The sequence below is a fragment of the Trematomus bernacchii genome, unplaced genomic scaffold (genome assembly GCF_902827165.1).
Source record: "Trematomus bernacchii unplaced genomic scaffold, fTreBer1.1, whole genome shotgun sequence".
Lineage (NCBI taxonomy): Eukaryota > Metazoa > Chordata > Actinopteri > Perciformes > Nototheniidae > Trematomus > Trematomus bernacchii.
The window spans coordinates 12,250,302-12,268,586 of NW_022988043.1; the positions used below are offsets into that span (position 1 = coordinate 12,250,302).

Genomic DNA, 18,285 nt, shown 5'->3' on the forward strand with positions numbered 1-18,285 from the left:
AATAGTTTGATATTTGAATGGTTCCTGCAGCTGAAATTAGGCTGAAGGAGTTAAATAAAGACATTAAATGTAAGTAGTAGTGAATGAATGTTTACAAACACCTGTGTGTGTAAACCCAGAGATGAAAGGTTACCATGGTGACGATTTATGACGATTTTCCAACTGCAGCACTGAGTGCCATTAAGAATGCATTGAGGATTATATCTGACAATTTTGCCACCTGTTAAAAAACTATGGCTCCTATCAAAAAATGACCAGACCGTGAGCATCAGGGAACCCCAATTAACTGATATATGTTGTTTTCTTTGGTTTTGTGTGTAAAATGTGGAGATGGGAGCAGTTTGTCTAAAGTGTACTTCTCTCTGTTCTGAAGAAAGTTCCGGAAAGATTTAACATGGGAATCAATTGGGAGCTAGGTGGACTTTTTGTCTCTTCATGCCCTCAAGAGGCATTTTGTTTAATATTTTTTCTTAATTCTTTTTTATTTTCCAACCTTGGAGAGCTTTTCCTACGTTTTTCATGAACAATTATGTCTGAAGAGTGTAGGGTTTGGGAATTATGGCAAGTTTAAAACATTTTTTGAGGAGAATTTGAAGCACCCCTCCACTCTGTTTTGAGATCAAAGCACTCTAGACTTAACGAGCTGCTCCATCCACACTAATGTTAAAATCTGAAGAAAGCCTCTTTGCCAAGCTCCAAACAAAGTTAATTATCTCAAAAGTGTAAAAGATATCAAAAATAAAAATCTATTTTGAATAGCTGAGGGTCTTGTGATCATTTGAAAGTTGGAATGAAGTGTCTAGCTGAAAGTATGTGGAAGGAGTAGCATTTGGCGCAAAGTGTAGGAAAAGAGGATTTGAAGGCATCTCCCATTGACTTCAATGTTAAAAAAAGAGTTTAAAAAGCTGAATATTTCAAAAAGTATAAAATATTTTTAAAAAGTTGAAGGTTTCCCATCGATTCCTGAACAGACTGAATAGTTTAATATTTGAATGGTTTCTGTAGCTGAAAATAAGCTGAAGTTATGGAGAGCTAAAGTATTGGCTGAAATAATAATAATAATAATAATAAGGGGAAGAATAAAGATTCGAAGAACTATAGTGGAATGCTGTAAACAGCATTCGCACTAATAATAATAATAAGGGGAAGAATAAAGATTCGAAGAACTATAGTGGAATGCTGTAAACAGCATTCGCACTAATAAGCGGAAAGAATAAAGATTTGAAGTACTATAGTGGAATGCTGTGGCACAGCATTCGCACTAATAAAGATTTGAAGAACTATAGTGGAATGCTGTAAACAGCATTCGCACTAATTAAGAAGCAGTTTCTGCTATGCATGGGGCCCCCATGAGGGGGTTTCCCGACATGTCATTGCAGTAAATTAAAGGGTGTTTCATGTTGTCGTTGCTGTGGACCCTCTTAATCTACCTTCTTTGGGGGCCCCCTTCTGGTCCAAGCACTTGCCTGCCTTGCCTGTCGGCAAACGGCGCCCCTGTATACACACACACACACACATTCAATACATACATACAGTATGGTGACCTGAACTAGTGGGAGAAATGGCACTGTTTGTCTGTAGCCAATGCCTTGAACGAACCTCGGCAAAAAAGGCATTAGAAGCATTAGAAAGTCAAGGTAAACTTGCGGTTAACTTGCGGTCTGCAATGCGTGTCACGCTCGCGCACACAAGTACATATATATGCACGTTCATTCTCACAACGCGTCAGACACAAGAAAATATACATTAATTTACATCAGAATCCGAAAGTTTAATTTTTTATAATTTACATTTTTTATAATGGGACACAGGCTTCGGTCCGGATTGATTTGCAGTTCGGTCCGGATCCGGACCTTGGTCCAGAGTTTGAGAAGCCCTGACTTGGACTAAAGTTAACTATCTAAACAATCAGAGAGTCCTTTAGCTCATCTGAGCCTCTCAATCTGACAGGAGAGGACTCTCTTCCACCTTGTTGTTGAAAAAGCTCCTTATATCCGTTAGCGTAGCTCGCTAGCACCAGAAGCTAACAACAACGATCTTCGGTACCGGTGCTCTCCCAAGGGGGGCGCGCCCCCCACTTTGAGAAACACTGGTGTAAACCATGTAATACCTTTTCAATTCAAAGTTATGCCTTCTCTGCAGCGTGAATCCTTCTCATGTGGTTCAACAATTCATCGCTACGTCTGAAATTGTTCCCACATGCTTTACAAGTAAACGGTTTCTCACCTGTGTGGACTCTCATATGCCTTGTTAATTTTGACATCTCAATGAAACTTTTCTCGCAGGTCATGCAAACATACGGTTTCTCACCTGTGTGGACTCTCATATGCCTTTTTAATTGGGACATCTCAATGAAACTTTTCTCGCAGGTCATGCAAACATACGGTTTCTCACCTGTGTGGACTCTCATATGCCTTTTTAATTGGGACATCTCCTTGAAGCTTTTCTCGCAGGTCATGCAAACATAGGGCTTCTCTCCTGTGTGGATTCTCATGTGACTCTTAAAGTTACTGTTGAATCTGAATTTGTTCCCACATGTTTTGCAAGTATATTTCTTCTCTCCTGTGCAGATTTTGATGTGATTCTTAAAGTCAATGTTGAATCTGAATTTGTCCCCACATGTTTTGCAAGTATATTTCTTCTCATCTGTGTGGACTCGCATGTGGTACATCAAGGAACTACTTTCTCTGAAACCTCTTCCACATGTTTGGCAAGAATATGGCTTCACATCCCTGTGGGTGGTCATGTGTCTTTGCAATTTTGACATGTACTTAAAATCTTTCCCACAAATTTCACATTTGAAATTCTTCACTGTGCAAGTATTATGTTGCATGTCTGACAAGTTAGCGTTGTTTACATTGTTCCTTTTGGTTTTGCGATGTCTTTTGTTTATTTCTGGATCTGCAGTTCTTGTTAACCCTGAGTCATCAGAATTGTGAGAGATGAGCTGCAGATGACTTTGTGCTTCTGATACCACAACACTTATAACTGGCATGTTGCCTACAGACTCTTTTGCACAAGTCCGTCTGCTGTGCACACTTTCCTCATCCGTAAGAGTCACCATGAAGACATCAGTCTCCTGCTTTAGTTCAAGCTGCTCTTCCTCCTGACTGGTGCAAAGTTCCTCCTGTTCCTCTTTAATCTGTGGAGGCTCTGTGTCCTCTTGGTCCAGACTGGAGTTCCTTTCCTGACTACAGAGCTGCTGGTCAGTGAGAACCTCCTCCTCATTACAGACATGTTGCTGAGGGAGCTCTGGAGGGACAGAAAATAAACAAAGTACTGTTAGTGGTGTTAAAAAAACTCAGAATATTTTCCAGCTCCTCTCCCCTTTAGTCGTGATGTCACCACTCTAACGGCCCGTCCACACAGCAGCGTTAAAAAAATCTTCCAACGCTTCTGCCCATTCACTTTGAATGGGGTGACGTCACTTTGCCTCACTTTTCGCCGAACTGCATTGTGGGAAGCAAAGCGGAGATTTCCAGGCATCTCAGGCTTCAAAAGTTGAGCAATGTTCAACTTTTGAAGCTGAGGTGGAAGCATCAGCCAATCAAATCCCGTTTATGCAAATCTGACAGTACAAGCGCTAGCCAATCAAACCGCGTGTATGCTGGGAGAGACATACCGCATGTCACAAACCGGGATACAAACCGGAGGAGCCAGGCATGGAGGGAGGTGGCAGAGACAGTGGTAGGTTTTCGCCTGTTTGGGGAGTTTATATCCAGTTTACTTCGGGCTTTTTTGCTTTGTATGTCGGGGGCGGGAGATTCATGTGATTGGTTGTTGGTCGCGTTGCTCGCAAAAAATCCCCAAGCTTCAGATACGCCCACCTCCAAGATTTTTTTAACGCTGCTGTGTGGACGTACCGTAAGTCTTAACGAGCTCTCCCATTATAAAATGTGAAACAGTGTGAAATGTCCACAAAACATAAGCCGCGACTACATGAGAACCGTACTAGCTATAAAAAATATCCAAATAGTCTAATAAAGTCCATAGCCTCGAGAACCGTTTCAACTTGTAATTTTTTTGCTGTGGCCAATTGTTTTCATTGCATTTACAGACCCTTGTATCTCTCTGATACCACCCAATGAATGCACAGACTTGTTTGTAGAACCACGCTACACAAAGCAGATAGCAACACAAAAACTTAAGCATAGACATTTAAAAAAAGGGGCTACTGTATCGACATTTTAAAATTATATTTAAAGAAAGGGCCCTGACAAAACAGCAGGGCTCTATTTCAGTATTAACTATCGAAAAAAAGACAGCAACAGCTGACATCAAATCTTTGCTGAGCCCAAGGATAATCATAAATAAATAACATAGTGAAAATAAATATATTGCAATGCTCAGTACAGCAGCATCCAACCGTCTCTAATCATAAAAAAACATAATGCAAATAAATGTATTGCAATGCTCAAAACAGCAGCATCCAACAGTCTCTAATCCTTGGATATTACATGTCACTGCATGCATGCACGGAGCAGCTGTAGTGCGGAGATCATCATATCATTCTGTATTACTAAAAAAAAAAAAAAAAAAAAAAAAAAACGGCTTGTTCGCGGGCGCGAGCCGGCTCCCGTCGTTCACTCAAAAGAGCCGGCTCTTTGAGCCGGCTCGTTCGCGACCGACACATCACTAATTGGTTGTTGGTCGCGTTGCTCGCAAAAAATCCCCAAGCTTCAGATACGCCCACCTCCAAGATTTTTTTAACGCTGCTGTGTGGACGTACCGTAAGTCTTAACGAGCTCTCCCATTATAAAATGTGAAACAGTGTGAAATGTCCACAAAACATAAGCCGCGACTACATGAGAACCGTACTAGCTATAAAAAATATCCAAATAGTCTAATAAAGTCCATAGCCTCGAGAACCGTTTCAACTTGTAATTTTTGTCCTACGTTAAAGTATGCAGAATCTGTATGGGGTCAAAGGAGTGTTTTTGAGCTCTGTTCAAATGGATTTCCCATTCATTCCTATGGAGCAAAGGATCGCAGTTTTCTGCGAATTTGTGTGAAAACGGCTAGGCGAATCTCTTTGTAAATGACATAACAAAGTTGCCTTAATCAAAAAGAACAACACAATTGGTTTCATAGTTGAATTCAATAAATGGGTACTTTATTTCATGTAATATTATAATCGTTAAATATGGCATTATTTAATACAGTTTGTTTTATATGTTAAACCAATATGCGTAAGTGTTTGTTGTTTGTTGTGCCTAGGAACTAATGTTTGTCCATGTACTGGTACTGCCTGTTTTGTTGATACACTGGACAACTCAACTTGGGTTGACGTCTTTATTTGAAGCTCTGCTGAAGTCTGTGACAAAGTTATAATTTTACAAGATTATACGGAAAAGGAACTTTAAAGATGAATCTCCTTTCACGACAAGCGGCCAACGAGGTATTTGTTTTATGTTCTCATGTGTCATATTTTCATTCATATATGTGTAGCACAATATGCTAATATGTTTGGCTACGTATACGTGTTATTTGTTGTTGTAGTTCTCACGGCGTAACGGAAGAGGGGAGGCTACAAGATGAAAACTCCAAGAAATAAACCCCCGTTTTAAAGAACCGACCTGTGTCTGTGTCGTGAAGAGAGCTACACTCTTATAAAAGACATAGCAACCCGATCACGGTTATTACGAAACGTTTTGATGTGTTTTTTGTGTGTTTAGTGTCAATGCTGCCGGATGAGTAGCATGACATTTGTGGCGGAAGAAGGAGAATAAGTTGAGATAAGTACCTTGAATACTATACTGTGTGTGGCTTCGCCAGTCACAAAGAATAAGAAAGTATTTTATTGTTTGTTACACACCTGTTCTGTGCAGCTTTATCTGAGGCTTGCCTACAGACTCTTTTGCACAAGTCTGACCGCTGTGCACACTTTCCTCATCAGTAAGAGTCACCATGAAGACATCTGTCTCCTGCTTTAGTTCAAGCTGCTCTTCCTCCTGACTGGTGCAAAGTTCCTCCTGTTCCTCTTTAATCTGTGGAGGCTCTGGGTCCTCTTGGTCAGGACTGGAGTTCCTTTCCTGACTACAGAGCTGCTGGTCACTGAGAACCTCATCCTCATTACAGACATGTTGCTGAGGGAGCTCTGGAGGGACAGAAAATAAACAAAGTGCTGTTAGTGTGGTGTTAGGGAAGCAAATTGCATTCAATGCTGGGCAATGGTGTTAAGATCAATATCACAATATCAAGACAACAACAAACAAGACAATAGAAATGCATTATGCATAACATTTATAAATAGATTTGATCAAATACAAATAAAAAACATTAGGCCACCAACTTTTTTAAACTATAACATTATTCTAACAATGTGTATTTTAACTACTGTGCTTTGTGTATTTGTGATCTGTTGTTGGAGATCTGAATGTGAATTAATAAACAGAAAATAGCTAACGAGAGGCTTCAACCATAATGAATCCCATTCAGATTGTTTTATAATTTGTAAGAACTTGATAGGAAATAATAAAGTATTTCATTGTTTGTTACACACCTGTTCTGTGCAGCTTTATCTGAGGCTTCAAGACGGAATCCAACAATCTGCGCTGACGACAAATCTCCTCCTCGTATGCTGATAAAGCTTGAGCAAAAACTCCAAATATTTCATCGGCAGCTGCAGCTAGTCGCTCGTTGATAACACTTCTCAGTTTCTCAACTGCAGCCATTTCTACTGTGTGAAATATATGGATGTATGAAGAGACAAAATAAGCCAAACCAACTTTTATTTTTCTCGTTGGCATGAACTACACAACTTCCGGTGGAATGTTCTTCTTCGTTGGTTTAGGGAGTCATCTTCTTCTTCTTCTCTTTTTAATGGCGGATCGCAAACAGCTTTTGGTTGCATACCGCCACCTACTGTACACGAGTGTGTATCATCATGTCATCCCTCTAATAAACCAGCATATCGAAAACATAAAACTAAGAAACCATAAAATAAATAAAACAAAACACAAACAAAAAACAAATCATCCATGATCTATTCTAACCTATACTGTTAGATTATTTTCCCTATCCCAGTTTCCCTCAAAAAGGTGAACAGTGCCTTTCTGGTAGCTCTTACTCCTTCTCCTTCTGTTCCCAGAATACCAGCTACATTCCACTCCCTCTCTGCCTCTAAAACTTTAGCCCTTAATTTTCCTCGTTCAACTCTATAGGTGACACAATGTAATATAAAATATGTTCCACATTTTCCCTAACTCCACAGTTCCCACACTTGTCACTGTCACTTTTCCCCATGACATACAGGGTACCATTCATTGCAGTGTGATTTAGTCTGAGCCTAGCTATCATGATTTCCTCCCTTCTGTTTCTTTCTTTATAAATATTAATTGTAATTGTCTTTTGCACTTGATGATACTCTTTGCCTTTCTGGTCTTTCTCCCACCTTTTCTGCCAGATCTCCATCCCTTTCTTCTTAATTACTGCTTTTCCTTCTCCTTTTCCAAGTTTAACTGGTAATGTGATTTCCTTTTGTAGTGCACTTTTTGCTAATCTATCAGCACACTCGTTCCCTTTCACCCCCTCATGAGCAGGCACCCAGCAGAACTGCAGATCTATGCCGCTTCTGTGCAGTCTTAACAGGCTGTGATTGATTTCTATGAGTATGTCTTCTCTGGCAGTTGTTGTTGACCGTATGCTTTGTAAACTGGATAATGAATCTGTGCATATCACCAGCCTATCTGGTCTGACCTCTTCCACCCACTGTAAACCTATTACTACTGCCAGCATTTCTGCTGTATACACTGAAAGTTGGTCTGACGCTCTTTTTGATATCGATATTTTAAATTCTGGGATATATATACCAATTCCGACACACTCTTCCTTGTTCTTAGAACCATCTGTGTCAGGGTTCGAGTTATGTGGGAGCCAATGGGAGCTGAGCTCCCATAAGGAGGGGTCTGAGCTCCCACGGACGCAGTGAAATCATACATCTGTGGGGGTCGCTAATACATTACCAACAACCATTATTTTAATCACAAATAATGCATGTGTCAATGTAATGAGTATTATTGAAAAGAAAAACATGTTTTCCAAAAGAACAACGCATCTCTTGAATAACAATATGCCTGCACTGCACCTCTTGCACAATCTATGCCTGTGACCATGCTGCGCGAGCCGAGATCATGTGTGTGTGCGTAGTTTAACCTTTTCATACAGGGCCGTGGTAAGTAGGGGTGCTGAGGGTGCTTGCAGCACCCCCTGATGGAGGACAGGGAATCTGCACGTCCACAAGATTAAATGGAAATATAATACAAATATAATACAAAAAAAAAAAAATGTCGGCCTTGATGTTCACATTCATAATTAAGTAAAGATAACACCCTTTTCACCCCGGTTACATTTGCCCTGAGAGGCTCAGTGAGGTAAAGGACTCTGAGTGTTTAGATAGTTCACTTTAGTCTAAGTTATCACAGTGTGTCTCAAACGGTTTTATCACAATTTATGTAAACAAATATTTCCAAGGCACACCTTTATAATTATTAGGATAAATAAAAACAGGTTTGAAATCATTCCAATGTATACTATAGGACAGTAAACCAACAATATCCTTTAAAACTGGAGAGATTAAAAAATATGGATGAATAAATAAATGTTAACTGATAAAATAAGATATAAATGAACCAGCAAAAATCTTGCCTAGGGCAGCAAATTGGTCAGAACCGGCCCTGGTGTCATCCCCACAGCACCCCCCATTTGAAACATGTTCCCACGGCTATGTTTTCATATTTAAGTTTGTAGCGAGTAGAGGGCTGCTGGCAGGCCCAGACTGGCCATCTGGAGGTTTCCCGATGGCCTTAATGTAGGCTATTGTGAACGCAACGCTGCGCAAATGTGGGTTTGCCTCACACAGGGTGACTGTCTGTCTACATGATGTGGCATCTGTTTCATATGGGTGTTTCCATAGATCTAGTCTCTTTATTTTCCCCTCAAAATGCACCAGATTGATGCATTTAACTCCAAAATTAAAAAAATATCTTACCAGGGGGGGCATGCCCCCGGACCCCCCTAGATGATTTGAGGTCCACCCCCAAAATATGTTCACATGGATAGGTTCCCAAATACATTTGCAATTTTTTTTAAATAGTAACCCCTGTCCATATGTTTATTATTGGTGTGTGTGTGTGTGTGCGTGTGTGCGTGTGTGTGTGTGTGTGTGTGTGTGTGTGTGTGTGTGTGTGTGTGTGTGTGTGCGCGTTAGTTTCAAAGACCCCCATAGAGCTCAGTTTATAACTCGAACCCTGATCTGTGTATATTTTGAGGTAATTGTGATCATTACTCCTGAGGTACAAACTTGTTTTGAATCCTACTTCATTTATTTGCCACTCTTTTCTTTTCTACAATACTCACATCTATATTTACTATTGGAAAAAGCCATGGGGGTACACTACTGAATGGATTTGATGGTGAAAACTCTAACTCATGCATGCCGTATGTCCTTATTTTTCCTTTACTTGTCCATCCAAACCCACGCCCCTGAAACTTGGAATATTCCCAGCACTCCTGAAATGTTTTGTTTGTGACATTTCCTTCCCCACTTCCTTTTAACCTGACCCTCTTCTTAGCTCCAATGGAGTCTCTCCTGCTTCAACTAATATTGCATTAGTAGGAGTTGACTTAATTGCACCTATACACAACCGTAACGCTTTATATTGTAACCTATCCATTTTTAGTAATGACGTTTTTGCTGCTGCTGCATATACACCCGTAATCCAGAGTTGTCCTCATAATTGCCCTATAGATGTCGATTAATGCCTGTTTGTCTGCCCCCCAGTCACATCCAGCCACTGCTCTTAATAGGTTCAACACTTTTGGGGATTTTGTTTCCAAATGTTTAATATGAGTTTTCCATATACATCTACGATCTAACCATAGCCCCAGATATTTAAATTCATTGACCTCATTTATCGGCTTTCCATATAATGTAAGCTTCTCAGTCTCCATTTTACGTTTATTCGTAAATTTCATGAAGCAAGATTTGCTTGCTGACAGCTTGAAACCCCAGTTGTATGACCACTTCTCCACTTTCTTTATAGCTTTCCCTATCTTTTCAAAGACATATGGAACATTTCTTCCCCGTATCCATATGGCCCCGTCATCTGCATATAGCGCAGATTTTATGCATCCATCCAAATTACTAAAAATGTCATTTATCATAACGTTAAATAATATCGGGCTGATTGAACTCCCTTGAGGAATGCCATTTTCTATACTGCACTCTTTTGAAACCTCTGCCCCTACTTTAACTCTGAATTTCATGTCTGATAAAAAAGCCATGATCCAGTTATACATTCTCCCTCCAACACCCATTCTACTCAATTTGATGAGCAACCCATCCCTCCACATAGAGTCATACGCCTTTTCAATATCAAAATATACTATTGCCATAACCTCTTTCATTTTCATTGTCTTTTGAACCTCATTGCTTACTCTTACCAAAGCATCAATTGTGGATCTTCCTTTATGAAAACCACTCTGAAAATGACTCAGTAACCCTCTCTGTTCTAAGACGTGTGATAGTCTATGCACTATCATCTTCTCCATCCATTTACACAAGTGTGATGTAAGTGCTATGGTTCTGTAGTTATTGGGATTAGCAGGATCCTTCCCTGGCTTATTAAATGGCAATATGACTGCCGTTTTCCAACTCCTTGGTAAGACTCCGTTTCTCCAGATTTTATTAAATAGTCTCAGTACTAATTTGAATGTTTCCACAGGTAATTGCCGGAACATGGCATAGCATAACTGATCTTGTCCTGGTGCTGAGTATCCTGTACCTTGTAAAGCTATTTTAAGTTCTGCTATTGAGAAGTCTACTTCAAGAGCTGATTTATCATCCCGTCTTTTTTCCCTCACATTTTCATTTTCTCTTGATACACACTCTTTTTGCTGTCTATGTTTGTCATCCAGGTGCTCCCCACTATGCACCGCGGCAAATGCCCTACCTAAACATTCTGCCTTCTCTTCATTTGAAACTGCCACTTTATCCCCATCAATCAAAGCGGGAATTTTAACCGACTTCCTTTTCCCATTCATCCGTTTAAACATAGAACATACATCCCCTAACTTTACTCCTCTTCCAATGGTGGAACAAAACTCTCTCCATGACGTCTTTTTTTGTGTATGTTATTGTTTTACGGGCTACTGCCCTTTTCCTTTGATAATCTGTAATATAAGACCTAAATGCCTTGTTTCGTTCTTTAATAGCTCTGCTACATTCCTCATTCCACCACGGCACCACCTTCTTCCTACCCTCTGTTGTTCTTTTTGGTATAGTTTTATTTGCTGCTTCTTTAATGTGCATTGTGACTTTGAGCACTCCTCTATACTTCCTTCTAATGCTAACAATTGTGCTGACTCCTTACAGTAAAGCCTAAATGTTTCCCAGTCAGCTTTACCAAAGCACCACCTGGTAAATACACTCCCTTCCTGTCTACATACATTTGTGTTGATGATTGTAAAAACTGGGTAATGATAACTTCCTATGGTAGAATCACCTTTTACATACCATTCACATGATTTAACTAAACTATCCGTCACCAGTGTGAGGTCCAAACATGATTGTGTCCCCCTATTCACGTCTATTCTTGTTTTTTGTCCATCATTAAGGCAAAACAGTGATCTTTCCTCTAGCATTTCTTCTACGACATCCCCATTACTGTCTGTTTGACTGCTTCCCCATAGGCTGTTGTGCATTAAAATCACCACGCCATACTTCCCTGCTATTGTCTGTAAGGTTTCAATGTTCAGATTTTTGCACGGGTTATAGAAATTGATAAGCTTTATGTTCCCTTCTTTCCTTGGGCTGCATATTTCTAATATGACACATTCCTTGTCTTCCGGGGATGGGACTACCCTATAGGCCAGCCCATCCTTTAGGAAAGTAACACACCCTCCACCATTTTGATTGCTAACTCTATCATATCTTATAGAGCTGAACCCTGGAATCACAAAGTCTAGATGAGGTTTTAACCAAGACTCTTGCACACAAATTACATCTGGCAATGTTTGTAACTTATAGACATATTTTTTAAACTCCTGTCCATTAGCTATGAGGCTTCTAGCATTCCACTGGAGTATGTGAATTACCATTAAAAACGTGCTAACCCTCATCCTGATTGTCCGTTTCTCACACATCTTTTGTTGCTAGTAATTCATGTATCTGGTCTGCTTTTATATCTCTAATGTTAAGGAATTTCCCCGCTGCCTGCGCTACAGTATGGTTTTGATTCTGTCACTTTTCTTCTTCAGCTGTGCTGCAATATTAATGGTATGGCAGATGAAGGCCATAAAATTGACTTTCTTTACCACGAGAATGCTATCATCTTCTTTATTTTCCACAGGTACTTGGCTTTGATTTGTAACCTGACTTTCTGTAATGTTGCTACCACTCTGTACTAAGTTTCTTTGAACCCTTCCACTAGGAGCCTGATTGTTTGCTTCCGTTTCCCTAACCTTCTTTAGAGCTTCTGCATATGAGACTTTACTGAGTACTTTGACCCTCTGAGCTTCTCTGGCTTCTCTCTGCACTACACATCCACCAAACGCCGCACTGTGCTCTCCTCCACAATTACAGCATTTCATCTTTGCCTCTTTTTCACATTTCCCATACTCATGCTGGCCTCCACATCTTTCACACCTTAGTTAGTGCGAATGCTGTGCCACAGTATTCCACTATAGTACTTCAATTCTTTATTAGTGCGAATGCTGTGCCACAGCATTCCTCTATAGTACTTCAATTCTTTATTAGTGCGAATGCTGTGCCACAGCATTCCACTATAGTACTTCAATTTCTTTATTAGTGCGAATGCTGTTTACAGCATTCCACTATAGTACTTCAATTTCTTTATTCTTCCCCTTATTAGTGCGAATGCTGTTTACAGCATTCCACTATAGTACTTCAATTTCTTTATTCTTCCCCTTATTAGTGCGAATGCTGTGCCACAGCATTCCACTATAGTACTTCAATTCTTTATTCTTCCCCTTATTTCACCAATACTTTGGCTCTCCATAACCTCAGCTTACTTCCAGCTACAGAAACCATTCAAATATCAAACTATTCAGCCTGTTCAGGAATCTATGGGAAACCTTGAACTTTTTGAAATATTCAGCTTTTTAAACTCTTTTTTTTAACATTGAAGTCAATGGGAGATGCCTTCAAATCCTCTTTTCCTACACTTTGCGCCAAATGCTTCTGCTTCCACATAATTTCAGCTAGACACTTCATTCCAACTTTCAAATGATCACAACACCTTCAGCTATAAAACTTGTTATTCAGATTCTTCATATCTTTTACACTTCTTGAGATATTTAACTTAGTTTGGAGCTTGGTAAAGAGGCTTTCTTCAGATTTTAACATTAGTGTGGATGGAGCAGCTCGTTAAGTCTAGAGTGCTTTGATCTCAAAACAGAGTGCAGCAGTGCTCCCCAAACATTTTTTTAAACTTGCCATAATTCCCAAACCCTACATTCTTGAGACATAATTTTTCATGATAAACGTAGGAAAACATTTCATAGCTTGAAAAATGACAAATAATTAGGCAAAAAATAATTAAACAAAATGCCTCTTGAGGGCATGAAGTGACAAAAACGTTCAACATGTCTCCATTAAAGCCCATTGTAATTTCAGGCAGATATTTCCTCACAGCAGCAGCCGCACACCTTTCTTAAACTGCCAAAAAAGCCACATTATTAACCCGAAAGTAAACAAAAATTACACTTCAGATACTCAACTTCCTTGACATGCTTCACGTTTTGAAATTTCACAGATATCTGTTATCGTTCTTCCACAAAACGTTCACATGTAAGAGGTTCATCTCTCATTCAGAACAATGAAGCCTTTGATCTATACATAGCTCGTTAGCTCAACTATCAGCACCTGTGTTTGAACACGATGATGTCATCACTCCAACTGACAGCAGTCAGTTCTAACTGTTCATTTCATACTCACACACACACTCTCTCTCTCTCTCTCTCACAAACTCTCTCTTTCTCTCTCTTTCTCTCTCTCGCTCTTTCTCTCTCTCTCGCTCTCTCTCTCTCTCTCGCTCAGACAGACAGACACACACTCTCTCTCTCTCTCTCTCTCACTCACACTCACACTCACACTCTCTCTCTCTCTCACACACACACAAACACACTCTCCCTCTCTCTCACAGACACATCAAGAGAAGAGAGGGCGATCAAGAGAAGTGAGAGAGGGTGATAGAAGAGTGATAGGGTGATCAAGAGAAGAGAGAGGGCGATCAAGAGGAGAGAGAGAGGGCAATCAAGAGAAGAGAGAGAGAGGGCGATCAAGAGAAGAGAGAGAGGGCGATCAAGAGGAGAGAGAGAGGGCGATCAAGAGGAGAGAGAGAGGGCGATCAAGAGGAGAGAGAGTGGGCGATCAAGAGAAGAGAGAGAGGGCGATCAAGAGGAGAGAGAGTGGGCGATCAAGAGGAGAGAGAGAGAGGGCGATCAAGAGGAGAGAGAGAGGGCGATCAAGAGAAGAGAGAGAGAGGGCGAGCAAGAGGAGAGAGAGAGGGCGATCAAGAGAAGAGAGAGAGAGGGCGATCAAGAGGAGAGAGGGCGAGCAAGAGAAGAGAGAGAGAAGAGAGAGAGGGCGATCAAGAGAAGAGAGAGAGGGCGATCAAGAGAAGAGAGAGAGGGCGATCAAGAGGAGAGAGAGAGGGCGATCAAGAGGAGAGAGAGAGGGCGATCAAGAGAAGAGAGAGGGCGAGCAAGAGAAGAGAGAGAGGGCGATCAAGAGAAGAGAGAGAGGGCGATAGAAGATTGAGAGGGTGATCAAGAGAAGAGAGAGAGTAATGTAACCTCCTAATGTAATGTATAACTCCTATGAAAATGTTCAAAAAGTGCTCAAACTTCACATGTGTGCTAACAGTCCAGCCGTGAAGACATCTACGGGACAGTTTTGAGATTTCTTCAAATGCCGTTGCCATGGCAACACAATGCTCACCATGAAACACGGTTTTCTCATAACTTCAGTGAAAATGCTCGAAATGGCCCAAAACTTCACAGGTTTGGTAACGATGCAGCCATCAACACATCTAAGCGTATTATGGGGTGTCATCAAATGCCGTTGCCATGGCGACAGATAATTCACCATCAAGTTAGTTCAAAAGTTTGTAGTTCAAATATTCTGCTTCATTCACTACTACTTACATCTGATATTTAACTCCTTCAGCCTATTTTCAGCTGCAGAAACCATTCAACTATTACATTATTCAGCTAATTCAGGACATCAAGGCTATACATGTTTGTTTAAACCTTTTCTTTTAAATATTAAGCTTTTTCTGCATTTTTGTAGCTAAAAGCAGCTACCATTCAGCTAATAACATATTCAGCTTTTTCTGCATTTTCAGCTAAATTCAGCCACAAATGTTCACAGTTTACAGCATTCGCACACATTTTCTGCAGGAAATGCATTTTCTAGTTTTCATTTACACTGCATTGCTGTGTGTCCCATTCTTTGGCATGCATAGCCATTTCATTGTATTTGACTGTATATTTAAGATACAAGAGCATTCTGTTCTTGTATCTTATTCTATTTACATGTATATTGACTCCTAAATGTAGTAACTTACAACACTCTCTGCATTATTTAGTTTATTGTATTTATTCATTGTTCTGACATGTATATATAGTTTACTTGATCAGCATTACTTGCACATTGGTCTTGCAACATAAACTTCTTCTACTCTTTTCTACTGTTTCTTCTTGCACTATTTCTATTTTGTATTTGTATTTGTTTGTATCTGTTTTATTGTGTTATGTCCTATATAACTATGTTACAATGTTAGGGGAGCTTGGGACTTCAGATTGTCAATGCCATTTTCTACACTGTAGCTACTGTGCATATGAAAATAAAGCCTTTCAATTTTCAATCTTTGAATTTGAAATGCTTTTCCCCGGCAGAGGTGTAAAGTATATTTACTCAAGTGCTGTAACATTTTTAGATACTTGTTCTTTACTTGAGTATTTCCATTATTTGCTAGTTTGTACTTCTACTCCACTACAATTCAGAGACTAATCGTATACTTTTACTCCACTGCATTTATTTTGTACCTTTAGTTATTTTACAGACTTGGATTAATGATGTGAAATATAATCAACACTTAAAGGTGGGGTAGGTAAGTTTGAGAAACCGGCTCGAGATACACTTTTTGTTATATTCCATGGAATGCTCTTAACATCCCGATAGCAATGAATATCTTAAGTGCTTTGACAAAAAATCCATAAAAAAATGTCATCTGTGGAAGCCGTAGTACTGTAAAAAGTACGACCAATCATTTTAGCCGGCCCGGCTAAAATAACTGGATGGCCTACCTGCCTGTCAGCCTTCCATCTGTGCACAAACTTATCTCGTGCCCTCATTGGTCATGTGCGCGTTCGTGTGTGTTGGAGGAGGGGCTCTGTAAGGAAGAGGCAGATTTTTTCCGGCTGTGTATTTTCAAATTCTAGCGATCTCGAGCTGCTTTCTCCAAAATGACCTACCCCACCTTTAAATAAGACTTTAGTAACACCTGGAGTAAATTCACAATCTACCCTGCAGCAAACAAAGTGATTAAAACTAGCTGCACCTTTACCAGCTTTGACTAACACTTTAATGCATCAATAACTATTATTAAAATATATAATATATATTATTCTGTAAGGGGAAATCTGCATAATAAGTGCTTTTACTTTTGTACTTTTACTTGAGTAACCTTTGAATGCAGAACTTTAACTTGTAACAGTATATGCCTACACTCTTGTACTTCTACTTTTACTGAAGTACACGATGAGTACTCCTCCCACCTCTGTAAACCGGTGTGGGACCTTGTGTATATTTTTGTACTTTAAGATATCACGAAACTCCCCATTTTAAACATTTGTTCTCTGGTTCCTGATCAGTACTGGTCTTCTTGTGAATTGCTCTTGCATGGCTTTCGACTCTGTGAGAGTTGTGAGAAAGGTAGTAGACACTTTGGTTGGGATGAATCTGGGCCCTTTCTGTCAGATTCAGATTTTAATATTATAACTGAGATGTTGGTTAGTGGCAGTGAATCTGTGCAAATTTAACATGTGAATTTTACTGAGGCCATTGTAACCTTGCTGTGCGATTTCCACATTCATTATAATAAAGGAAATGAGAAGGCTCTATTTAATAGCTTTCATTAACATGATTCATATTTGTTAAGCCATTGCAAATACAATGTTTTACATTTTTTTTAAAACACAGTACAAGGGTGGAAGGACTTTACATAGTAATGTGTGAACACTTTTTCATGGAAAACCTTAATCAGAAACATAGATAGACGTTTTTTTGTTTAAGTGATAGCCGTCAAATGAATGTACCGGCTTGGAAAGTATTCTCCTGTAAAATGAAAAGTAGAACTTTATGTTGCATGAAAGGAAAGCAATAAGATGCCATCTGAGAACCATTTAGTTTTATAGGCAACTCCGGTGATCAAACTAATAAACGTATTTAAATAATATAATAACTTCAGCTCAAGCCCATGTGGACATCATTTAAACATCTACTGTTTGTTACAACTTACATCCATTTACTTATTATGTCAGTCATACCAGCAGCCTGGATGACCCTCATTTGTTTATATCTTTAGCGTTTAGGGTGAATCTGGTATTCTTACATCATCACCATACAAAGCTTTATTGTTAGATACATACATTAGATCACGCAGCATTAAGTGCACCGATCATTTCTATTCATTAAAGCACAATGTCGATTATTATTTCCAACTTCAGCTTGAGTGTCACCTTGAAACCAAAATAACAAACAATTTGATTCCACTACAAAATACATAAATATACAAAACAAAATGACATGTTGAAAACATAAAGAAATGTATTTGCAACTTAATTGCAGTTTTTTAAATCTTCAGCATAGGTTGCATTGCTCAGTCCCAGAGGTAGCTGCCTGGTGAACATTCATCCAGATGAAAAAACTGCTGCATTTATGTGCTTACACACACACACACACACACACACACACACACACACACACACACACACACACACACACACACACACACACACACACACACACACACACACACACACACACACACACACACACACACACACACACACACACACACACACACACACACACACACACACACACACACACACACACACACACCACACACACACACACACACACACACACACACACACACACACACACACACACACACACACACACACAGCTGTGCCCGCAAACTCCTGGCCCGCAAATTATTGGGTCTAGCTATGTACTGAGTGTGTGTATTTCGC

At 39.8% G+C, this 18,285-nt stretch overlaps 1 protein-coding gene across 1 annotated transcript in view; it reads right to left on the bottom strand.

Moving 5' to 3' along the window:
* Window positions 1-2,548: 2,548 nt before the first annotated feature.
* The window catches only part of LOC117472695 (zinc finger and SCAN domain-containing protein 31-like), a gene marked incomplete at its 3' end in the record, with an annotated part of 31,773 nt that continues 16,036 nt past the window's right edge, over window positions 2,549-18,285 (bottom strand). The window contains 1 exon segment of the mRNA XM_034118030.1: window positions 2,549-2,942. Within this exon segment, the coding sequence (XP_033973921.1) occupies window positions 2,549-2,942 (394 nt within the window).